This window comes from Idiotropiscis lumnitzeri, chromosome 11, assembly GCF_059441095.1.
Source record: "Idiotropiscis lumnitzeri isolate Australia: NSW breed Sydney's pygmy pipehorse chromosome 11, RoL_Ilum_1.0, whole genome shotgun sequence".
In the NCBI taxonomy this organism is placed as follows: domain Eukaryota; kingdom Metazoa; phylum Chordata; class Actinopteri; order Syngnathiformes; family Syngnathidae; genus Idiotropiscis; species Idiotropiscis lumnitzeri.
This window is the reverse complement of record NC_142401.1, coordinates 6,222,928-6,248,324: the sequence shown is the minus strand read 5'-3', so window position 1 is coordinate 6,248,324 and position 25,397 is coordinate 6,222,928. Positions and strand designations below refer to the sequence as shown.

Here is a 25,397-nt window from a genome sequence, read left to right as displayed (position 1 = left end):
TTTAATATATATATATATATATATATATATACATATATATATATATATTTTTTTTTAATATATATATATATATATATATTTTTTTTTTTTTTTTTTATTGTAAAACTGACATAAAACAAAAGACTATTACACATTGCAGATTAATCATGAAAAATATTCAAACAACTTCTAAATTAGCCCAATTCTCTAGGCTAATGCTAACATCAAGGATAAAATGCTATCGATGAGCTAGCAGATATTAGCATAGATGCTGTGGTAATTGGAAACCTTCAAAGAAACTGCACCAACACATACAAAAAAAAAGAAGGGTTCATCATGAAACCTTGCGCTGCGCGTGTATCCGGTATGACTCGGTGCTGCCCGGCATGTTGTGGCACAACGTGGCACTAAAATAAAATTCCGTCTCGTTCGTAGACTGTCAGAACTCTTTCAAAAAATGACCACACAGAAAGCTAAACTGGGCATGACGAAAGAGGCTCGACATCAACAAAAGGCAAGTCAGTAATGCTGATCTGTGTATGAGCAAATGGATGCTGCGTGCACAGAAAAGTCGGCAACAATAGGCAGCAGTGCCGCATGTGGTAGTGTTGTGGTGAAAACGACATACGAAGATGTAGATCGCAACGTATTGATTAAAATAAATAAATAAATGAATAAAAATCAATGCCAGTTGTATATAGAAGTGACTGTGAGCAAAAAGTCAGCTACAATAGTCGGCAATATTTCTCTTTTTCTGTTTGCACACTTAAAAGCATTTTTTGTTGTTTTTTTTTTTTGTTTTTTTTTTTTGTTTTTTTTTTTGGGGTCTGAATTAAAAGAAAGCCGTCGACCGACTGTGATGAGCTCTCTGACTGTGGTCTCTCGCCCTTCTATGTCTCTCTCCATCCTGCTTCCTGGTTTTGGCTCCGCCCCTTCCCGTCCTGCCCCGTACCTGCCTTCTTGCCCTTCTTGCTCCGATAGAGAGATTCACACGTGGAGAACTCTGAGCGTGGGGTATCGTATGTTTGCTTCTCCGCATCCGCTCTCCTCCTCCACATTCCCTCCCCCCTTCCTTTCTTTGCTTCTCTTTCTCATCTTCTTTCCTCCCCAAGTCATCGTCTCAGAAAACACGCCTGTGCTCCATTCATAATCCACTCGCAAGTCAAGTTCTGCTCCGATATGTTTTTTAGATTTCAAGTCCCTATTAAGAGCCTGCCTTCACTGTTTTTTTTTTGCCATAAATTTCCCTGGAAAATATAAAACTTTGACTGTTCCTGTAATTTTTCAACCCTCAACCAGAGGTAATTTTGAGGGTAACTCACCATACTTTATGATTGACGATATTTTGACAAGAGCACAGTTATTGCGGGATAATCAATAATTGATAAAAATGCACAAATATAAAATTGTCTCATGCTTTGGTCGGAAATTTATTCTACCTATTTTTTTGTCTATGTTTTAGGTTTTGAGGGCTTTCCTTGACTTAAACACTCCCCAAAACAATCCGTCATTTTGTTTCCAAGTGAGCGTTTGAAAATGGCGCCATGAAAGCCAGTTTGGCTCAGCAACATGAAATCTGGTCGGCGTGTTTATCATGAGTGGACCCACAAAAACCGCAAGTTTGTTGTTTTGGTTTGAAGCAAACAATTCCGGCATAATTTTCAGGGATTATAGCCCCCACAATTCTTTTTCAAAACTCAGCCCCCAAAGTTGAATGACGCCGCCATGCAAGAAACGCACACAAAGTCTGGCATAATGTTCGGAAGCAAAACATGTCGTTGACAATTTTCACAATCCTTCGCCTCATGGAATGCTTTTTGACATTAGTAAATGCTCAAAAAGTCGAAGAGAAGCTATGCACAAAAAGACACCAAAAATCCACCTTAATAGTTCAAAGCGAACATTTTTTTTTTTTTTGTTCACAACAGAACAATCCACATTTGACAATATGAACCATTGCTATTTTATGCTTGTTTAGCGTGGCAACACATCAACCTCCAGCGCCTCCACCCCAGGGCCCAGACATGCCCCCTCTCCAGAGAGTTTGAGACATTGTTAAATGGCGTCATTTTGTCCGGACCTTTAGCCTCGTCTAGCACGCCTGGTTCGCTTGTGGCTAAGTGGCTGAAAAGTGCTCGTTTCACTCCCGCCGGGGAAATCGGCTGCGAGTCGTTAGCCAACTTGGACGCCCTATCGTTAGTGTGTCACCATTGTTGGAAGAAAGTTTCTTCTGTCTAATGGCATGAAGCAACGTCTTCACAAAACGTAGGCTGAGAAATCGGAGATGTGCGAGAAAAAAATAAATTCAGTCATGTCTGAACGTTTTTTTTGTTTTGTTTTTTTTGCCCATCACACCCCCTCACTCCCTATGCTGTCTTTATGTCCCTTTTTTTCCCTCAACTAAAACGCAACATCTCAATCTCTGGCCGATATTTGGCCCACAGAATAGAAAAAGATCCGATAGAAAAACAGAATAGAGAATAGAATACATCCATTCATTATCCGACGTTCAGTCTTTAGTAGTTTGGAAATAAGGAGATTACAGTTTTGTAGCAGAAAAGTGGAAGCCCCCCCCCAAAAAAAAAAAGGAAATACTGTAATAATGATAAAAAACAAAAATCAAGTTCATGAAAAAAGTTGGTAACAATAGTCAGCAGTATCATTCATAAATACTGCAATACGTCCAATTTTGTAATTTGATTTTAAATTTCTCATTAATGGCATCTCGGTGACGCAGATACCCCATTCGCATAAAAATAAAATAAGAATCTATACCAAGTACGGTATTGTGAAAAGTCAGCAATACTAGTCGGCAGCATTTATGCATGGGACGACCTTGCGTGTGTCATACTTCCTTTATTACACAGGTATAGGTATTTCAACTGTACTTGAAAAATACATTACTATCTCTATACACAGATCTGTACAAAAGTCAGCAGTAATAGTTGGCAATAAAGCCAACACATTTTCACTCATTAACAGCAAAAGTCAGCAAGAGTTTCATTTTACCGTCCTCTATGTGGCAAGTCATACCAGACAGCTTCCGTAAACAAATCCATGCTGTCTATACTGATGTCACCCCAAGTCAGCAGCCATATATTACGTCTAACTATTATATATGCAGGTGTGAATGGTGACTGTACGTTAATAAATGTGAAGATGTGAAGCAAAGTCAGCAAAAATAGTCAGCAGGTGGCAGCTGTCCACGAGTCCACGGTTCAACTGCAATAATGCAACTTTGCGTAATTAAAACGATGATGTGTCATGTTGCTTCTTAGCAAATGAAAGGTATCCACGTACTGTAGCGTGCAGTTGGCATGAAAAAAAAAGTGTAAACCACCTTGCAGATTTTGGTCATAAAAGGCTGATTTACTTGCCGTCTGGGGATTTTATGGTGGGCTTTTCCATCCGCTAATCATGCTTGGTGAAAATGATGCACTTCATGTAGCTTATTCAGGACACCCCCCGGAAAAAAAAAAATGTAGATTTGACTGTTTCTCTCTGACAAAATTCCCCAAATGAGTCAAGAAATTCTACAGATTCTATTTCTCACGTTTCACAAAATTCCCAAATTCGCTTTTCAAAAAGTTCTCAAATATGACAGATTTTTCCAGATTCCTCAACCAGTTCTAACTATTCAACTTTTCACTAATGACTATATTCAGGACATAATTTCAAAAATATGAATTGAAAATGTATTGATTTATTTCGGACATCTTCTCTCATATCAATCATTTCACTCGTGAAGGTTCAATTAATGGGCGGCACGGTGGCCGACTGGTTAGCACGCTGGCCTCACAGTGAGAGACAGCATCGGGCGTGGGTTCGATCCCGGCTCCGGTCATCCTGTGTGGAGTTTGCATGTTCTTGCCGTGCTTGCGTGGGTTTCCTCCGGGTACTCCGGTTTCCTCCCACATTCCAAAAAACATGCATGGCAGGCCGATTGAACACTCGAAATTGCCCCTAGGTATGAGTGTGAGTGCGGATGGTTGTTCGTCTCTGTGTGCCCTGCAATTGGCTGGCAACCAGTTCAGGGTGTCCAGCGCCTACTGCCCGAAGATAGCTGCGATAGGCTCCAGCACCCCCCGCGACCCTAGTGAGGAGAAGCGGTACAGATGGATGGATGGATGAGGTTCAATTAATTTCCAGTCTGCAGCATTGCTGTTTTTTATATCTTCCTATTGAAAAATGCATTTTCCCGTTATTAATTATGATCTCATAAAATGGCTTTAGGATGTGATGTGCCTTGTGGATGAGCTCAGCAAGTGCTCCCTGCCTGCGACGTCAAATTTGCCTCTTTGTCTTCCGTTCTCACACGCACGCAAGCCGGCCGAGTGTTTTTTCGGCGCCGTATGAATATTTATGGCCACTTTTAACATGTGCGGCTTTTACGGCGCCGCTCGAGGCGCTCTGCACTTTATTAACATCACGAGGAGGCCGTCGGCAAAGCGGCCCGTTAAAAAGCTTCCTGCCGTATGTCAGCGAGGGGGGAGCTACGCCGTGCTGCCAAAGTGACACGCGTCTTGTTCTTTCCTGCTGCATCGAAAAACTTTGCTTGCTTGGAAAAAAAAAAAAAAAAAAACTCGACTACTTATTAAAATTGCAAATCAGCACGATAAATTTGACGGGACAAACCACATCGAGTTACACTTTGAATCAAGGCGCTTGATGACCGTCGTGTGTTTTTATCAATGACGCACTCGACCCAAAAAAAAAAAATAATAATTTTTTTGCTTGGAAATATTATCGACTTCAACGACTTTCGAAACATTCGTATGAGCTTCATGCAGGTCATCTCTTAAATAAAATAAACACATTCCAAAACTGATGTTAATTCTATTTTCAATCCAACCTTGTCTCATGTCGCCATGATGAAAAAATGCGGTTTTGGTTTAGCTTGAAAATTTAATTAAATTAAAATAAATTAAATTAAATTAAATTAAATTCATCCTCATTTCAAACAAGCCAAATAAAAGGTGTTACTTTGGTGCATTATTTTGTCCACGCTTTTATTCTGATTGAAAATCTCGTAGAAGTATCGCGCTTATTTAACGCACAAACGAGTTTGATAAAACGTGACACGACAAATGACAGCGAGTCATACCTCAAATTACAGTGCTTGACAAGCGCTTTCCAGAACTGAAATTATTCTTTCAAACAAGCGTGTCTGTTGACATAATCACTCCCCCCTCAAAAAAAAAAATTTGTCTGTTTCTTGCTTAAATGTGGCACCGATTTCTACCATTTATTAAAGTCAAAGATCTCTGGATGCAAGTCACACCTCAAATTAAAGTCCAACCCAACATTGTCTGTTAACGTCACAACCAATAATTTTTTTTTTGCTCAACCAACAGCCTAGTAAAGGAAAAAAAATCAATTTTGTTGTTAACAGAGTGGTTGAGCGAGTGACACGGTGAATGTGTGTGTGCGTGTGTGTGTGTTTGCGTTCCGCTCTCGGGAATGCGGGCATCGATCCTGGAACCGACATGTCATCACGCCACGCGTTCGATTCTCCTTTCATCTTCTCTTCTTTCTTTGTTCTTCTGTCTACTCTTCTTCTTTTTTGTCTTCCTTTGCTCTCGGCGGGTGATGGAAAACATCAACATCTTTTTTCTTTTTTATGGCCGCACATCATCTTGACGGGGGGGAAAAAAATCTTTAGTGGCAAAAGCGAACAACACACAAAAAAAAAAAAAAAAAAAAACACTGAATATGAACTCAATTGCATTTTTGGACACATTTCTAGTAAAAAGTGTTTTTATTCCAGCATTTTTTTCATTACTAAAAAAAAAAACGATTTTGCATGCAAAATATGAACATTAAAAGATATCAAATTAAAACTAAATAAATAACACCGGTGATTATAATACTACTAACATTTTAGCAAAGGAGCTCCAATTAAGTGGATTAAAATGACTACTTAACAATTAGTTATTTTCAAATAAATGAAAAAATAAATAAATAAATAGAAAAATAAATAAATAAATAAATAAATGAATAAATAAATAAACTATATATTTTTTAAATGTATATATGTCCAATAAAATACTTAATTTTTTTTATTTGCACCAAAAATGTTCACTACCACACTTAAATAAAATAGAAAATAATGAAAAAAAAAAAACATGACTTATACCAAAATAACTCCTAGTAATACCGGTAATGCTGGTAATAATAATGACAATAATAATAACATCGATAATGATGAAATCCAAACTAGAAGCAGAAAGTGCGGTTCCCGCCATGCACTAATCAATTGACTGGTTGTGTTTGTCCTTCTTCTGGGTTGTCGCTTGTCTTCCTTCTTCTTTGCTCATCACGGGCCTTCACCTTCACCACGCTTCAGAAGACATGCTTATTCCTACTCTTATTACCTGTAAGTAAACGCATCGTGACCCGACATGCTCATTCCTCCTCTGCTTACCTGCCTCACACTTTGCCAAACAACAAAATTCATACAAGCCGTATGTGTTCCAATATTTTTGCACATGCTGTTACAACAGATAGTACTTGCAAAAAAAATAAAATAAAATTATCTCTGTCTATATGACCAGAATGAACTTAAAACTTTGTTGCGCAACCTTTTGAGGCAATCACTTCAGTCCCAAAAACGTTATGAATTTCAACATTGGGCTTTTGTCCCACTCTTCTCAATCGGAATCGCTTTATAGTTGTTGTTTTTGTTTTTATCTTTCTTATGAATCAACATTTTCCACCCACTGGCTCGCATGTTGACGTCCTGCCGTCTTCCCCGAGCTGCGTCTGACTGCCACCCGGTGACGGCAACATGAAAGTTTGTTTGGGTTTGGCCTCCAGCTGCCCCTCTAGCCGCCTCCAAAGTCGAGGGCTTGGCTTCGGGTTATTTTCAGGCGGCTCCCGCCTTCATACGCCAGGTTTGAAGGTCCCCAATGTCACGACTTGTCACTCTCCGAGAAAACAAAACAAAACAACAAGGCGGCGAACCTGCGGCGCGCTCCGCGGGGCGACCCCCATAATCCAATCCAACGTACATATTCGTCACAGCAGCCGCATCTAATCGAGATTACAATCAACGAGCGAGAAATGTCAAAATGACGAGATTAAGGAGGATTTAATCCACCGCCTCCTCTAAGATTTTCAGCGCTTTGTTTCTGAAGCAAGAAGCGTATTGATTTTGAGGGATTATTCGGAGGTTTTGTTTCCTCATCGTTGTTTTTTTCTTTGAGCCCCAGAATGTTTGAAAAATTCATCCCACCAAGCCACTTTTATTTAGCAACATAGCATTTGGGACGTCTATCGTGAGTAGACCCACAAAAAAAGTCTTAATAAGCAATTTGTGAAAAGACAAGAAGTGTTCTATTTTGGTTCGAAATGATAATTTTATTGTCCTCTTGGCTGTTCCTTCGAAAGGAGTTCTAAGAATCCGGCCCCCAAAGCCAGTTTGATTTAAAATATTGTCAGCGTCGATCATAAGTTGAAAACTCTCAAGCAGCTCTGGCAAAAAGACACAGTCCATTTTTTGTTAGAAGACGTCATTTTGAGTTGATTGAAGGGCTTTGTTTGGGCAAAAGTAGTACTTTGCCACCATTTTGCCACATCTTGGCAGCAAGAAACTCTGTTGACGTGAGCGAAGGAGCTACATTTAGAGAAAAATAGGGCCTTGCCGCCCTCTCGTGGCATTTTAGTGAAGCGGAACCATGTTGAAGTTATTTGAGGAACTTTGTCTTCGTTTTTTTATTATTTTTTTTTAGCTTCAGTGGGCATTTGGAAACCATTTTTGGGGCCATTAAATTCCGTAGCTGTGGATTTTTGTTATTACATTTCTATAACAGGGGATGTCTGTAATAATTTTCTTGTCAACCCTCTACAATTTTCATCTTTACACAAATCTAATCTGACTTCTATTTATGACTTCAGAAATGTTCGTTGAAACACGCTCTCAGTCTTGATCTTCCAGAACCTAAAATGTCTTCATCATTAATCCATTTGACAAAAAAAAAAACAAACGACAAAGAAGTTGTGATGATTTGAACCTGGAGCTCGTTAGCTAAACGAACCTTTCAGGATAGCTAATGTAGCAAATGAGCGCCAATTAAGAGGCAGTGTTTTATCTCAGCGGTTCCCCCAAAGTGGCCTCGCTTCATCTCATCTGGCTCCCAGACAACGGCGCCGAACGGCGAAGAAGGGGGGGGGGGGGGGGCGCAGCGCTCGCCTCGTCGCCTCCTAAAAAACATCCACGCGTCGCTCGTTATCGACGCATCAAATGGCGGCAATTAACGCTCCGGGGGCACAAAGTAGTCCATGATTCCCGGAGCGGTCGGCTCCCACTCTCCTCACCTCGTCGCTTAATGAACTGCCGCGTGCGTGACATTCATTGGAGAGGGATTAGGCCGCGCTCATTGCCACTTACAATATGCACGGAATTTGTCATTGAAACGAGTCCATTAACAGGATGAATGTGAGCCGGGATAGCAGACGCCATTGCTCCTTACGACTTGCCGTTAGCGCGGGAACGTGCGCCGTCGAGAACCATTTGCCCGCTACGCTGTGTGTACGCAAATGTAAGGAAACTTCCCGAAGGTGAAGATTTTGGTCTCATTCTTCAGATCTTGAAATGCAGTACGCATATCATTAATATTTGGTATGCTTTTCATACTTGCGTATAATAAGTTGTAGCGGGAAATGTGAGGACATTGCTGCATGCTGACATGTGAAACTTGGTCAGTACCTGCATCCATCCTTTATGAAATATGTTCCTACTAGTGCTGTCACGTGATTAATTTTTTTTAACTCATTAATCTCAAAAGATTAATCGCGATTAATCGCATTTTTCAACTACTATTTTTTGCGAAGCTTGTAACAGATATTTACTTGCATAATATCTTGGAATTGATGCAAAATCACCAAATATGAAGTATATTTAATTCAAAGACTGTTCTTATAGATTTCTTTACAGGCATTTTTCTTCGAAACATTTGTCAAAAGTGCCCACAAGCGCCACACTCCCAGTGGTTTTGTTCTGAGACTTGCTAAAGATGTACAGCTAATATGGCACAATATTTGCAAAGTATGCAAATTATTTTTTGAAGTAAATCAAACTGAGTTAATTGAGTTAAAATATTTAACTGAGTTAATTTTTTGGGATTAATCACCTGAGTTAATGCTTTAATTTTGACAGCCCTAGTTCCTACTTTTCTGAGCGACTCGTTATTTAAGTCTCATCTCTTGGACTCAGTGTCTTCATCCGCCTAATTTCAGGATGCTTCTACTTCTGATTTACTTTATAGAGAAATGTGAAACTTGGGCAAAACATCAATCCCCATTTTATGTAATGCGCTATTACTTTTCAAAGCAATTCGCTATTAAGTGCCATCCCTTGGAGTGTTTGCCGCCTTCTGCCAAATTTGCAGACACAGTGAAGTTTTTTTTTAACAAGATTGCCCGGGCAAACCAGGTTCGCATTTGTGCGTTGTACCTCAGGGGTCTTAAACGTGCCCCTCGACTTTGGGAACAAAAAGTTAGTTTTCGATTTCAGCGAGCTGGTTGTGATCTGCTGCATGTAGAAATGTGAAACGCGGTTGAAACATGCTTCCACCCTGAATGAAATGTGCTATTACTAGTGATGAGAAAATGAAGCTTCAAATTTGCTTCTTGAAGCAGCTGCTGTATTTTTGAGTCCTCTAGATGGCACTGATGGCAATTCATTGTGCTTTTCAGTCCAATGTTGAGCAGAGAGTGCCATCTAGAGGAGTCCAAAAATGCTACAACTGGTTCATGAAGCAGATTTGAAGCTTCATTTGCCCATCACATTTCATTCAGGGTGGAAGCATGTTAGACTCTCATGAACGGCCGAATTTTGCCGCATTTCTATTGGGGAACCACTACATGCAGAAATTGGAAACGCTGTGAAAAAAAAAAATGCTTCCCTACTGTGTGGAATGTGCTATTACTTTTTCCAAGCAATTTGCTTGGGGTCAGTTTGAGGTCAGCCGGCAAACAGTTGTCCACCCGTGACGCTTTCACCGATCGTTGCCAACAGAGCTTTGAAGGCGAGTTAGGCTGCGAGTGTGTTGTGTAGCCATGCATGTTTTCTCTCGCTTCATCATCTTTACCTCCTTCTTGTTCCCATCATCCCTCCTTTTCCTACCTCACAATTTGAAAATCGAGTATCGCCGAAATTTGGATACAGGATAATTTCTCTTGTTTGAACCAGTCACACTCTTGCTTTGTGTGGTTCATGCCAACAGGAAGTTGGCCAAGAAGCACAAGGAGACGGCAAGCAGCTCCACTCAGCAGAGGGAGATGGGCCCGGTCAACACGGCTGACAAGAGCACCACCAAAGTCAGCACGCTGCACAAAGACGACCCCTTCTCCACCTCCAGCCAGGACCTCAACGGATTCAGTAAGTTTATTCACGAGCTAAAGGACTTGCGAGGAATGTCGAATTCCTTCTCTATGCTTGAATCATTCATCTCGGTATTTGGTCTCCTGAACTATGGTGATGTCAAGGGGTTCAGGAGTTTTGCGACACATAGTATTAAAATGCCCTAAAATGGAGTCCCTCAGGGTTCTGTACTTGGTCCCACTAGTTTATATCCTCCAAAATATGTCCCAATTTGTTTGGGATTGTCTTGGATGTGGCCCAATACTTTTGTCCAAACTCTCCAATTTTCTTCACTTTTCACTTAGTTGAAGTTTCCCAATACTTTTTGTGTTCTTTCACCAAGACTAAAAGTCAAAATCATCCGTCTATACTTTTAGACTTCTCTCCGCTGTAATGATTGCGCATATGTGTGTGTGTGTGTGGGTGTGTGTGTGTGTGTGTGCGCGCCCGCGCGTGCACGTGTTCCCCATAATTAGACAGAAGCATATAGGAGGGCATTTTTCTCTTGAAAATGTCACACTGGCCTTTTGGGAGTGCTTAGCCATTGAAAGCCAAGGTTAGCCGAGAAGAGAGAAAGGAAGAAGGAAAGGAAGAAAAACGGTACTTTGTCAGCACTGCACTTGCACCTGCGTCTCTTTGCTTAATGTTTGATCTTGGCATACTAATGGAGTTGCACATCCGTTTGTCTCTCATTTTTTAACTTCTCACAAAGAGAGTTGTTGTCAGCGCGTAATTTTGTTTGCTGGTTAAAGTTGGGTTACGAACAGAGTTCCAACCTGGCCCATCGGGAATTCCGGGAGATTCCTGAATTGTTAGTGCGCAGTATTTTGTTGGCTCGTTTGCAGCACCAGCTGGGCATTAGTGGTAGTGCTCTTGAAGAGTTTCGATTTTATTTGGTTGGCAGGTCATTTTGAGTCAGCCTTGGTGGCTCTGCTCTGACTTCCAGTCTGTCCCACTGTCGTGTGGTGTTCCACAAGGTTCAATTTTGGGGCCTTGGATTTTTTTTTTCATTGTATTTGCTGTCAGTGGGTTCCATCTTAAGAAAGTATTTCCTTTCTTTGCTTTTTTTTTTTTTTTAAATCTTGGGCAGCTGTTGTAGGTAAAGCTTCTCCTTTTATTACAGAAATCTTTGCCTTCGTTACCTCAGCCGGATTACTGTAATGCACTTTATTTTGGAGTCAGCCAGTCTTCAATCAAGTGTCTCCAGTTGGTCCAAAATGCTGCTAATCAGAGAGCGGAGCACCAAACTCTCATTCTGGCCTTCCTTCACTGGCTCCCTGTATTATTTTAGACTTCATTTTAAAATGTGTTTATTAGTCTCTTATGTCTTGAAATGGTCTGGCCTCAACTTACCTCTCTGAGCTCCTTCACCCCGATGCACCTGCCCCGGTGCCTCAGAGCAGTGAAGCAGACGCTACTGGAGGTACCGAGGACTAAGCAGATCCTCAGAGGGGATCATCAAGCTTTTCCGTTGCCGGTTGCTCTCTTTGAAATGACCTTCAGCTTTCGGCCAATTCCCTTTCTATCTCAAACTCATCTTAAAACACCTTTTTATTATTTTGCTTTCGACTCAGAATGAGACTTGGCTGTTTTTTTTTTTTTTTTTTAAGATGTCTACTGTTTTTGTGTTTTAATTAGTTTTTTGATTTATGTATAGCGCTTTCCATGCAGCTGTGTTTTTTTTTTTTTTTTTTTATGATTATTTTTTTTTTTAGTGCTTTCAAAATAAAGTTGAGTTGAGTTGAATGTTACACAGGCAATTGTGTCTTTATGCAGCCGTGTTTCCTTCTTTTGCATTTTCGGGCCAGTCAAACCAGCTAAAGCACACCGCTTTGTTGTTAGCATTAGCGAGCTAACTTGGGAGAAGAAAGGATCAAAGCGTTTTTTTGCTGTTGTTGCGCCGTTTCCCGTCTTTGTGCGCACAATCAAAGTGTGGCGTGTTTTCTTTTGGCAATTCAATCTGTGTCGCTATTAGCGCTAACGCCTTGTTGCTGCTTTGTTTTGAATATAGACGATTGATCTCGCCCCCCCCCCCCCTTTCAAGGCGTTCTGTGATATTTTTCTCCTATGAGGTTACTTACGCCTTTTCTTCCCCCCTCCCCTTTTTCTGCATCCTCCTGCTTCCTCATCTTGCTTCCCGCTGCTGCGGCTGTTTTCCATCTCACCTGCTCTTCACCTCCCCTTCCTCATCCTCCTCTTTTTTTTCTTCCCCTTCAGCCTCCCCCTCTTCTTGCTCCTTCTCCATGCAGGGAAGCAAGACGCTGCAGAGCAAATCCCTGCTCAATTCCTACTACTCTGGTACACACACACACACGCACACGCACACGCAAACACACTCTTCACTGGCAAAAAAAGTCTTTTTCCTTCATGTTGAGACATTCAAGGTGGAAAAATTGCATAGTAGGCTCCCATCAGGATCCATGTTTTTGAAAAATATTCAAGCACAATAATTGTTTCTAATTATATTGAAGAAGTATAGGATATTTAAAAGAATTCAAATTAATTAATTAAATTAATTGTAATTCAAGAATTCTAAGAGACTCCAGCACACCAAAAATGGGACATAAACATGATGGACGGATTTTTTTTTTTTTATTTTATTCATGGAATTGTCGGTATTGGGCTTTCTGAACTAAACTTGAATTCCACAAGGGCAGCCCCCTAAACTTTTTTTTTCTGAATATTTATTAATGCCAATTTAGCAGCTCAGGCTGATCCGAGTGGTGGTAAACATAAGTCATTCTTACTATTCCTACTTAAAATTGCTGTAGGAAAAATCTAGTGTGATCAATGACACCACATCTCTTCAGTTGTCATGGCGACGTTGTTGTTTTGGTTTTTGATTATTGTGTTGTTGTCTTCCACAGTGTCTAAAGAGCCTGTACCTGCCACCGCATCACTGGGTAAGACAAAAGTCATCTTAGCATTAGCATTCACTTCACTCTGTGTGTTTCTGCAATTGACCCATTTGCGGGGGTCTTTCAAAGATGAATTAATACTCGAGATTTTGTCCAATTACTACAAAATTTCAACCATGCAATATCGATGGATGCCTCTTAATTCAGAGTATAGATACGAGCGACCAGACTTTTGAGTAGTGCACTCTCACTCATGTTCGCTATCCTCTGAGAGGAGATGAAATGTCCATGTACAGTATATCCATCTGTCTCTTATTGCACCCCTGGTGGCCAAAGTGGGCAACAGCACCATGATCGTTTAATTGATGCAAAGGGTGACAATCTTTTTTTTTTTTTTTTTTTATACTGAAGTGCAATATTACCGACAGAGACTCCAAACGAGTGTCGGAAAGGATTTTCTTCTGACACATTTACGCACATTTGAGTGGTTTGTGGAAAACGAGCTGCGAGGAGAATGTTCTTTTACGACAAAGAGAAAGACGCGTGCACATTGACGGATCAAAGGCGGCACCGAGGAGCTCTGCTAAATCCGCCATGCCAAGCGCGCTGGGGTTTAGCTGCATGTGTGTGTGTGTTGGGCATGTTTCCGTGTGCATAGGTGTGAGAGCGTCTGTGTGTATAAGTGTGTGTTTTTCGGTGTGAATAAATTGTACATCTCTTCGGTTGTGTTGTGGTGATTTGGGAGTGTGCTCTAAGTGGGTGTGGCTTCTGTGTGTGTGCGAGCGTGTACTTGTGTTGTGATCTGTATTTTGCTATTTTTTGTATTTGAGAGTGCGTGTGTATTTGTTTGTGTGTTGTGTTTTTTTCTTTGTGTATGTGTGTTGTTGTGTTTTCTGTGCCTCTTGCCTTTTTTTCCTGTGTGTCTTTTGTATTTGTTTGTTGTGTGTGGCTTCTGGTTGAGCGTGTGCTGTTGTGTTGTTTAGTGTGTTTGTGAGAGTGTGAGCGCGCGTGCACGCATCGTACTGCAGCTGCCCGTCTTTGTGCTTGGCTCAGGTGTTTGTCTCGGCCTGATTGGCCGCACAACAATGCAATGGCGCGAATCCTCAGCGGGAAAGCGCGAGGACGCGCCAACGTTTTCTGCTGCGACAAACAGGACGCGTGCGCCAGGGTTTCGCGCACGCACGCACGCACACACGCACGGGGGGAGTTAACGCTGATGCCATGCAAATCCCGAGGATCAGGATGAAGGCCGGTGCGATGTCGCGTCTTTTATGTGCAAACACGTCTGGCTCTCACAATCAATTTCCTTCGCTGCGTCTTCCTCGTCGTCATCCTCGTCAGCCTTTTGTGCCGCCGCAAGGACAGCCCGTCGCAGCTTTTCCGTGGCGAGGTGGCGCAAAGTCACGCGAGCGGGAGAAAACTCCAGAAAAGAACAAGATGTGGTCAAAGTATGCAAAATAAGCACACTTGCTTCCCGTGTTCATTCTTTACCTGATTATTTACTTTTCTGACAACTTCTGAGTTTTTGTCACCACTTTTCAAAATTTGTCTCAAATCTTTGCAATGGAATTGAAAAATCCGACCCAAAAAGCAACACACATTTTTGTCACGTGTTTTGTAAAAAAGAAACAAGCACTCGAGAATATTGTGCGTTAGAAAAGTGAACATTACAGTAATAACGTTATAATCGATAATAATAATAATCAATCATCTTATGCATCATGATTAATTCATCTGGTGTGTGTCACGTTGGCCATTGGGGGCAGTATAATACAGTCATGCTGAGACAAAAGAAGAGTTTCACATCTACTGCAAGTGACTCGCTGAATAGCAGTAAAATTTGTCATTTCTTGCAGAGGATAAAGAATATATGTCTGTCGGTGTCGCTATAATTGTCAATGCCTTGTTTGTGTTCAAATATCAGTTGTTGTCGATGCTATTCAGTAGCCCGCCGGTGGCGTTTTGCTCTGCGCATTAGAAGAAAAAGTTGTGTGGTTGTTTGAAATATGCATTTAATTCTCTTTTAAGGTGAAGTTACCACCATAAATGTATTCAAACGTAAAAAAAATAAATAAAAATTAAAAATAAATGCAGTACTAAAATTGTACCTGAAAAATTCACCAAGTACATGACAAAGCATTTGTACTTTTTAAATTTGCACTACTAAGGCCCAGTGTGCGTTTTCTTTTGGGGTTTTTTTTCGCCAGGGACATCTTTGCCTTTGGAAGATGCTCTGGGCTGGTTCAATGTTTTTTTTTTTCTTGCTCCCCCCCGAATGGGCAATTATTCTCCCGCCGTCTCATTCAGCATAGCATTAGCTGAATGCAGGGTGATTATAGCTAATGGCAGCCATTTTGTGTGGCTGTAATGTGTCAGTGCTGGGTAATTGAAGGTGAGAGCGGGGTTGAGAGAGAGTCATTTTTAACCTTTATGTGCGGCCGGTCGGTAGAGATGCATCTTGACTCTCTGCTTACACAGCTTCTATTTGATATTATATAGGACGCATTACATCCACTGTCGTCGTATTCGTTTCTTTTTGCCCTTTGTGCTCTTTATCCTTTGCAAAGGAGTTAAGAAAAGCTTTTTCCATTTGTATTCCTGGGAGGATTCATACATTTTGCACTGTGCCAAATTGTGCACCATTAGTATAAACAGTAAGAAGTGTCTGTCAAATAGTGCACGGCATAGTCAGTGAAAAGATTCGGAAAAATAGTGCACCATTAAGGTAAACAGCAAGACGTTTCTGCCAAATAGTGGGAAAAAAGTGCACTATTGAGAGAAACAGTGAGAATTTTCTGGAAAATCGATCAACAGTGAGAAGGTTCTGTCAAATAGTGCACCATTCATAAAAACAATGAAGAGCCTCTGGAAAACAGTGCACTATTATGTTAAACGGTGAGTAAATTGTAAATTATAAAAGTCTGAAATAATGCACTATTAATTTAAACTGTGATTCCACCAAATGGTGCAGCATTTACTTCAACAATGAGAAGCTTCAGCCAAATAGTGCACCATTGAGTTAAACAGTCAGGATGTCAGCCATATAATGTATCATTAAGATGAAGCGTGAGACGTTAAGCCAAATCGTGCACCGTTAAAGGACAAGAAACAGAAAGGTCCCGGCAGGCATAAGTCACACACACGCACACACTCACGCTGTGGCAGAGAGATGTCTTCATCATCATCAGTGTTGCGGAGCTGCGGCTATGACTCCATTTCATGGCTGGCTTGATGCACATGTGACCTTGCCTCGCGCACACACACCCCCACAGGTGGGTCAAAAGGGGTGTGTGTGTGTGTGTGTGCGTAGTTTGTGCGCTTAAACAACAACTATAGTGTCCGTCGTGCACTTGGGCTCCAACCCGCGACTAACGACCCATTCTTCTACCTGGACCAAATCAAGCTCTATGTAATCATTTGAACTAAAAATAAACACCTTCAAACTCTAATCACGTCACACCGGGTTCATAACAAGGAGCAAAATGTCCCGTTGGTTTCCATGGAGATTGTCAATCAACAGTTGCTATATGGTTTTGCCTTCTTTCTTTACCTGATAGCTACGGTGCTATTGTGAGAAGCTTCAGCCAAATAGTGTGCCATTAAGTTAATCATTGAGAAATGTCTGTCAAATAATGCACTGTTACGTTAAACAGCAAGCTGTTTCAGCCTAACAATGCACTATTAAGTTAAAGAGCAAGAAGCTGGTGCCAAAAAGTGCACTGTTAAGTTAAAGAGTGAAAAGTTGCTGCCAAATAGTGCACCATTCAGTTTAACAGTTGAAAGCAGTTGCTAAATAGTGGAGCGTTCAGTTAGAGAGTTTAAAAGAGCATCAGGAGAAGTTTTGGGAACTTGTTGTGTTTTTATGGTGAATGATCAAACATTATTCTTCACCCAGACTCAATCACAATTTTTTTTTCAAATTTGGTAACAATTGGACAAAATCTTGGGTTTTCCTGGAAACGGGCCAAAGGGACCTTACATAGCTTGCTTCAAACCATTTTGTCTTTGCGAACTCGCTTGACAGACAGCAGCCAGCCGTCGCTCGCCCAGCCCTCCCTGACGCTGCAGAGCTTCCCGTACGGCGGCCGCGAGTCCGTGGAGCTCGCCTACCAAAGCGGTACGTCGCCCAAATTCAACTCACGTTCATGTTGTGGGAATTGGTGAGCAAACCAAGCAAAAGAAAAAGGCAAAAATGACGATTGAGTCCAGTCAGACATCGGATTGGTTTGTGCTCTGACTGACTGGTTGAGTGACAGACATGTCCCGATACTTTTGTCTACGTGTCGGTCCTTAGGTCAGTTCCAGGCAGGTCAGTTCCAGCCGGCCATCCGTGTGGCTGACCTCCTCCAACACATCACGCAGATGAAATGTGGACAAGGCTACGGCTTCAAGGAGGAATATGAGGTGAACGCCGACAACAACTCAGATTAGCTTTTTTGTTTTTCTCAGAAGGAAAGCATAAAGGTATATTTCGGGTTGATAAAAGTCCAGAATGAATCATATTTTTCAAAGAATAAATCATTCCAGACTAAAATAATAAATTTGCAAAGTTGGTCATATTTTTATAGAAAAGGTTAGTATTTTTTTCAGGATTTTTTTTTTTAAATAGTATTTAATTGTAATCTCTTGAGGGAAAAAATTTAATTTTGATTAAGAATGTTTATCATGAGAAATTATTTCGCAGAAAAAAATAGATATGGGTAAAAGGTGAATTGTCTTTTTTTTTTTTTAGCAAAAATGTGTAATCTTGTCATTTTTATTTCCCTTTATTTTTTTTCCCATGAAAAATATAGTAAAAATAATTTAAACTTTATTTTTTTCCAGATTAAAGTAATGATTCGAGATTGTAGTAGGAAGAAAAAGTCATGTATTTTAAATATGAATGAATTTTATAAGAACAAATACATTTTTGTAAGCTACTCCTCCCGAAAGCAATCTTAGAAAAATGGATATGCATGAGCGTGTAAAAGGTCTTTATTTAAGGGCACGACTTAAAAACTCATCTTTTTGGTCCTGGACTTTTCCAGTTCCAAAAAGTGCAAACAACTTGTTTGCTACTTGAGACATATTTTCTGTTATTCAGACTTACTTGCGTTGGTATTTGGCATAGTAAATATTCATGGGACGTTTTTCCCGCATGCTGGCCAGCCCCCCAAGCATCAGGCCCGCGTATCGGCTCCCATAATGCACTGCTTTCATACCTACGCCTTTTCTAACTCGAGTGTGCGTGCGTGTGCGTTTCAGGCTCTGGCGGAGGGACAGACGGCGCCCTGGGAAACAGCCAAAAAAGATGAGAACCGCAACAAGAATCGCTATGGCAACATCATCGCTTGTGAGTACTGACGCACTTTTGTTCCAGTTAGGATTCGTGTTGTTCGCTTCCTGTGCCGTTGACTTGAACTTGCAAAGTTGTCTTCTTGTCAAGAAGACGTAAAGGGGCTTTGTTTAGTCCACCGTTTTAGGAGCAGTGTCCATCATAAGTAGACCCACAAAAAAAGTCTCAAGTAGCTTTTCCTGTAAAAACAAACAAAGTCAGCCATTTTTTGGGAGAAAAGTAAAAAATAAATCGACAACAGGAAAGTCATGGCGAAAACGCCTCAAAAAGTCTGTCGCATTAATTTGAAGCTGCCTTTTTAGGGCCATTTCCAAAGACAAACTTTGTATTTTTCATCCAAAATATACTACACAGATACACAAAATTGTCCAAAGATGTGGGCGGAGCTTAGCAGCAAGATGTGACAACTTGCCATTAAAAAAAAAAAAAAAAATCTCTTAACTCAGCGCCGACTTGTTTCTTTTCTTTTTTTTTTCTTTTCAAATGTTCCAATAATTTAAGTGTAACGACCATGTCATATAATTAAGTCATTGCGATACACGAGTAGGCAGATTACAAAGCGATTAATGGTTTGACAAGCCTTAAAAGTATAAAAATGCATTAAAGGCCATGTTGTATTGTGGGCGCTGACAGGTTGGGGCCGCCCGCGCGTGTGCGTTTGAGACACGCATACATAATTAAAGGTCTCCGTGTCGTGTCGGCGCCTCGACACGGAGACCTGAAGGCTCTCAAATGAAAGCGCGCTGAAATGAAATAAGCTGTCAAAGTCTGCGTGGCCTGCAGGAATGATGATGAATTTGCTATTAGCACAAATGTTTTAATTACCGGCCGCCTGGTAATGGAAAGTGTCCATCTCGCGCAAAAGCTCATTTTCTTAAGAAAATGTCGTCAAAAGGCCCCCCCGGGGAGGCCGAGCGCCGCGTTGCCTCAATCAGACCACGCAGCAAAACATTTAGCTTGAACTCCACTTCACCTTTTTCCATCTTCGTCTTCTTCCTGGAAGCCAAGCAAACGTTGTGTAAGATTCCGCACATTGATCTGCTCGTGTTTGCTGCACGCAGGGAAAAAGATAATTTGCTTCTGCTCTTCAACTGTGCAAGCATCTTCTTGAATCCTTTTTAACCCTCTGGCTTCTGTGTGGGCCGCTTGTGTCCACCTCGCTTCCTTTTTTTTTTTTTTGTTGTTTTTAAATCCCAATTTTGTGAGTTCTGGTCGGGCTTCCCAAGAGGTTGGGATTTGTCTGATTATGTCATTTCTAATTTCTGCTTGTTAAATATATGGGTCATCTTTCTATAATTTTATTAATAAAGGTAAAAACTCTTCTTAATTTTTTTTTTTTTTTTTAATCAATTTTTGGGTCACCATTTATAAACCCTCCTTTTGTCCTGACCGACTTGTTCTGCCACATTCACAAAATCATACATAACTCAGAAATAACGTCTATTTTTCTATTGTGTGATTTCAAAATGGCTGCCACATCACAGATCCCTCTGGTGGCTTGCAACAACATCATGAGGCTCAGTGACAAACGCAGAAAAAAAAACAAAACAAAAAAAAAACACTAAATGCATTTTACTGCTGCCACCATTTAACATTCTACAAGAAGTGATTTTGTTCGGTCTTCTACTTGAAAAAATGAAATTAAGCTAAGTATCATTTGAAAAAAAAAAAAAAACAACTGCAACTAGTCTGCGCGCTGTGGCTAATGGCGTTAACGAACTGCGGCGCTGCGCTTCGTTAGCGCTGATTGCGGCGCAGTCGGCGTTTGGAACCACCGCTGCGTTGGAAAGATGACGATATGATGAAGTGAACAATTAGTGCCGTCAAATTACCTTTCCAGGGGTGGGAGGAGGAGGCTGATGATGATGATGATGATGGCTTGAAACGTTGATGCTGTCTGATGAGTCTTCATGAGAGTCTGTCGCCATTACACAAATGCCGACCAAAGAAGAAAAGTCAGCCTCTCGAGCAACATGACATCCGGTCAACATTTCAATCATGACCCGTACCGGAGCCCCACAAAAAAAAAAAAAAGTCTCCAAAACTCACGGCAAGTCTGCCATTTTGGATCAGATTGGACATTTCGTGTCGTTTTAGCCATGTCCAGATGTTCTTCGAATATTTTTGACATTAAGTTCATTTTAGCCGCATGCAATTTGGTAGACTTGACTCATGACGCCGTGCCTGAAAAGACACCGCGAGTGTGCCGTTTTGATTCACCGTGAACATTTTCAAGGCTTTAAATCATTTTGAAAATTTTGCAAAGCCAGTTTAACAACTCACCATTTCAAAAAAATTATATCTATATAAAATTAAAGCGTTAACTCAGGTGATTAATCCCAATTTTTTTTTTAACTCAGTTAAATATTTTAACTCAATTAACTTAGTTTGATTTACTTCCCCAGAAATGTAATTAATTTTTTAATTAGTTAAAAAAATAATCACTTGACAGTACTAATATATATATATATATATATGTTTTTTATTATTTTTTTTATTTTTATTATCGTTTTTCCAAAATTCAGTCTTTGAACCCACTCAGACTTGACATCATAAACTAATAACCAGAACAACGTCTCCACGTAGCCACAACATGTGTGCTGTTTTGCTTCCAAGCTGACTTTTAAGGTCATTTTGCCCCTTTCCACGGGCTCGTCGAATATTTTGCAAAATTCAGCCCCCAAAGCCAGTTTAACGTAGCAACGGGTTATTTGCTATACATGGCCACCATGAATCGACATTCAAAAATGTCTCAAGAAATCTTCCCTGAGAAGACGGAAGAAGTTTGCCAACGTGGTTGGAAGTGGTCGCACGAACATGATTAGGAATCTTCTTCATTACGCTGTACTGTTGCGTGTACTGCATGTGCGTGTGTGTGCGTGCGTGCGTGTGTGTGTGTGCCTGTGTGAGTGTCAACATTCCAAGTTGTTTGACACATCAGCTGGAGGGAGCTGTGGACTTAATAGGCTATTACACACTTTAATACCCTCCACCACACACGCACACACGCGCACACGCACACACGCACACACACGCTGCAGCCTGTTGTCGGCGGATGGATATGTGGTCCATACACCACACAAACAAGTTTGCGCATACACACACTCACGCACACACCCACGCACACACACACACAGAAGTCAGTCTATTAAAGCCGCTAACGCCTCCAGCTTGGACGACTCGGCGGCGAGTTAACTGATTAGCCAGCTCCATGACGGACGCAAGCGGAGTGGATGAGGAGTGTGTGCACGTGTTTATGCGAGTGTTGAAGATTTGGGCAGAGGAGGCAAAAAAAAAAAAAGTGTTGTTCAGCACTTCCAAGCTTTTACCAAAAAAAAAAAAATATATATCATCACTTCAGTTCCTCGTTAGCTTCCCAAGGAATTTCCACTAACAAGAGCAGGGTGCTCGCATATCCTATTTGTAGTTTATCGTTATTTCTTATTTTTCACCTGGAGTTAGCTTTAGCCACTCCGCTAGCATCGGCTGCCAGGATGGCCGAGTGGTCTAAGGCGCCGCGTTCAGGACCCAGTCTCCCCAGGAGGCCTGGGTTCGAATCTCGAATTTCCCCATTGTGGGACTAATAAAGGGAATATTATTATTATTATTATTATTATTATCACCACGGTGCAGTGCTCTACCTCCATGTCTCCAATTAAAAATTAAAAATAAAAATCTTTTTCGTTTCTTTCCAGCGGGCGCCTTATAAACACCGAGGTCAGCTCCAGTCCAATTTTTCCTCCGCTAAACTCGTACAATAACGATGAGGAGACGTCTTCTTTTTTTTTTTTTTTTTCCCTGAAAGTTTAAAAGAAGAGAAAGCTGCAATTGAGATGGACGAGGTCTGGAGGAAAGCAAAGCGCGGCAGAAGAGTTGTGCTTGTTAATGACGGAATGGCCTTGTGACTTTTCACCCTCCATCTCAACTCCACAACAGCGGCTCGCTCACACTTCCGCTCTAAACGCGCCATTGCTCCCACTTTGCTGGAGCACAATCCAATTGGCAGCAGCATTTGGTGTGGATCAGAACTTTACATTTTCTTTCAATTTCCTGAGATTAATGCCCATTTTATTTGCTAAGAAGAAAACAAATCGGAGTGGGCGTTTTACATGAGTACAAGTGAGACAGGAAAATTCATCTCATTGTATAAACGTGAACCGGTCCCTAGGATTTATGAATTTTCATTCCAATATATGTCATAGTTAACATTCCAAATTTAATCATCTCATTTTTGCTGCTCATCAACAATCATGGCAGCTTTGTCAATGGATTCGTCCCCAAAAGAAGGTTTACGGTTACGGTTAAGGTTACGGTTTCGCGGAGGATCACAGATTTTGCATGACTACAACAAAAAATGGCGTAAAGTCAGACTTTGGAAGGCGATTTTCAGTTTGCGTATAATATGCGAGTGTGTATTGTTGAATGCGCTACGCACTTATATGAAAAACAAACAAACTGCATTTCATGTTCCAGGCAAATCAAATCAAATCAAAATCCTAATTATTGAATATTGTTTTAAAAAGAAAACAATCCAAACTTATTAACTGGCATTACAGCAGCGGACTTTTGCACAAATTGGCAAATGCACCACTGAGAGGAAGAACATCAAAGTTTGATTGTCCTAAAAAACAAGTCTTGACTCGCAAAGTGAACTAGTGGACTATTTAAAAACTCTTGAATGCAGTCTAACGAGTTTATATCCACGCACTCGTGCAAGACGCCTCTGCAAACCTGTGGACTGTGTCCAGCTTTTCTGCTGTTTTGGAGCCAGCACCTCCTGCCAAGTCGGCCCAATTAGAGGCTCCCCTCCCCGGGCTGGAGTGGAATGGAGACGACCCCTCCCCCCCCCTGCCCCCTAGCGGCCCCCCCCTTGCAGGCTTCTCCACGCAGGTCGCCGCGGTGTTATGACAGCTTCTGACACAAGCGCCATGCAATTACCAGCCGGCGGGCCAGCTCGGATGGATGGATGGATGGATGGTAGAGGAACCACAAGATGAACTAACGATGAGTCAACAAACGCTAAAGTCCCTGAAAAGTCAAACGAAATGTGTACATTTGACACACCACAGGGAAGAGTGTTGTTGACTCATTGGCTGCTGTGGAAGTTTCGACTTCAGTCGGTTTCATAAATATTGGGACGTGGACACATGTTGGCATCTTTTGCCTTGAAACGGCACCGCAACGGATTTGGAAGGAAACTCTACTCAATTATATTTTGAGAAAACTTGAAAAAAAAAAAAAAAACACTGCTGCATGCCAAGTGCTTGCATGGAATGTTAGACGTATAAAAACCAAGTCCGTTAAAACAATAAATGAAAAACATCAAATCAGGAAAGACCATAAAAGACAAAGAATAAAAAATTGTTCGAAAAAGAGTACACAGTTTACACACATATACTATATTTACAGTTAAATAAATAAATAAATAAATTAATTAATTAAATAAAAAAACATCTAATTTATATAATATAAAAATATATATATATTTTTTTTTTTTTCAAACCGCTAAAAAAAAAAAGAGAGAAAAAACACTAAACATTTTGGCACCAGTTTTACCATCCCAACTTTTGAGAGGCGCATCTCTCATGACGGGGCCCACAAAAAAATTGTCGCTTGTGCGATTTGAAACAAACAGGACGTCTTTTATTGTGGTCATTTATCAGTTACATTTGTGTTCAAAAGTGTTTGCACGGAACTTGCTTGTTTGTGATGCCGAGTGAGTGTGTGGCAGATGTTGCCGGCGGCTGTGCCACACAGTCAGTTGGCTGCTGCGCTTTGTGGGTCGGCGTAACTTTAGGCGTGTTGTGTTTTGTCTTTGTTGTTATCTGACCCCACAGACGATCACACCAGAGTGCGACTGCAGCTCCTGGACGGCGAGCCCCACTCCGACTACATCAACGCCAACTTCATTGACGTGAGTTGAAATCCACTCGCCGCTGACGCCACACGTTTGGCCCACTTGAAAATTCTGTCCTCAGAAGCCCCACAAAAAAAAATTGTTAACAATTTAAAATCCAGTTTGACTTTGCAACAGGGAATTTGTTTGGCATGGCTGTCTTGAGTAGACCAACAAAAATGTCTAAAAAAGCAAGGCCTAAAAATGCACCTCTCTTGGGATTCTGCCCCCTGGATTTTATTTAATGTAATTTTATTTTATTTTATTTTATTTTATTTATTTATTTATTTATTTTATTTTATTTTAATTTATTAAATTTTTTTTTTTTGGGGGGGGGGTGGTGGATGTAATTTAGCCCCTGTGGCCCGTTTGACTTTCTAGGCGTGTATCGTAAGCAGTCCCACTAAAAAGTCTTTAGACATCAAAAATCAGTCTGCCATTATGCCACATCCGAAAGTGAAAGGGAAGTTTTTTTTCGCAATTATTTCTAAAATCGCCGCATTTTACTTGGCCGATGAACAATCTGATCACTTTCCGCCACTGAATGCAACATCACACGCATGCTAACATGTTTAATGAGAGCAGGAGGAGGAAGGTGACCAGGGGGAGAGGATATGAGGAGGACGTCCGAGATAACAAACAAATGTGCTCTTCTTGGAAATGAGAAAATTAAAACCCTAACAATACAGATGCCCCCACCCCCTTCCTAGCACCGCAGGACCCCCCCACCCGAGCACCACGGTGATAAGAAAAGCCTTCTCAGAGCGTGTTTTTAATGAAAATGTGAAAGTGATAAATGTTTTCATCTCTGACGTGAGGATGAGGAGGGCGAGGACGACGCTTAGCCGCCATGCGCTTGTCACTCCCACGTGTCCCGTGGAGGGAAAATGAAGCGCCCCCCCCCCCCCCCCTCTCCGGACCCCTGCTATTATTTAATAGGATGTTGATGCATGAATACAACCTTGA

The 25,397-nt window shown here is 41.1% G+C and overlaps 1 protein-coding gene across 2 annotated transcripts in view; it reads left to right on the top strand.

The window, feature by feature from the left end:
• Nucleotides 1–25,397, top strand: part of ptprt (protein tyrosine phosphatase receptor type T) — a 107,929-nt gene that overhangs the window by 68,844 nt on the left and 13,688 nt on the right. The window contains exons 18-26 of one of the 2 annotated variants that reach the window (XM_088308307.1): nt 961–993; nt 6,326–6,355; nt 10,206–10,360; nt 12,560–12,640; nt 13,210–13,245; nt 17,225–17,317; nt 17,495–17,604; nt 18,445–18,532; nt 24,373–24,449. In XM_088308307.1, the coding sequence (XP_088164433.1) occupies nt 961–993; nt 6,326–6,355; nt 10,206–10,360; nt 12,560–12,640; nt 13,210–13,245; nt 17,225–17,317; nt 17,495–17,604; nt 18,445–18,532; nt 24,373–24,449 (703 nt within the window). Of the gene's footprint in view, nt 1–960; nt 994–6,325; nt 6,356–10,205; nt 10,361–12,559; nt 12,641–13,209; nt 13,246–17,224; nt 17,318–17,494; nt 17,605–18,444; nt 18,533–24,363; nt 24,450–25,397 lie in introns of both variants that reach the window. The other variant, XM_088308306.1, reaches the window with a different exon arrangement.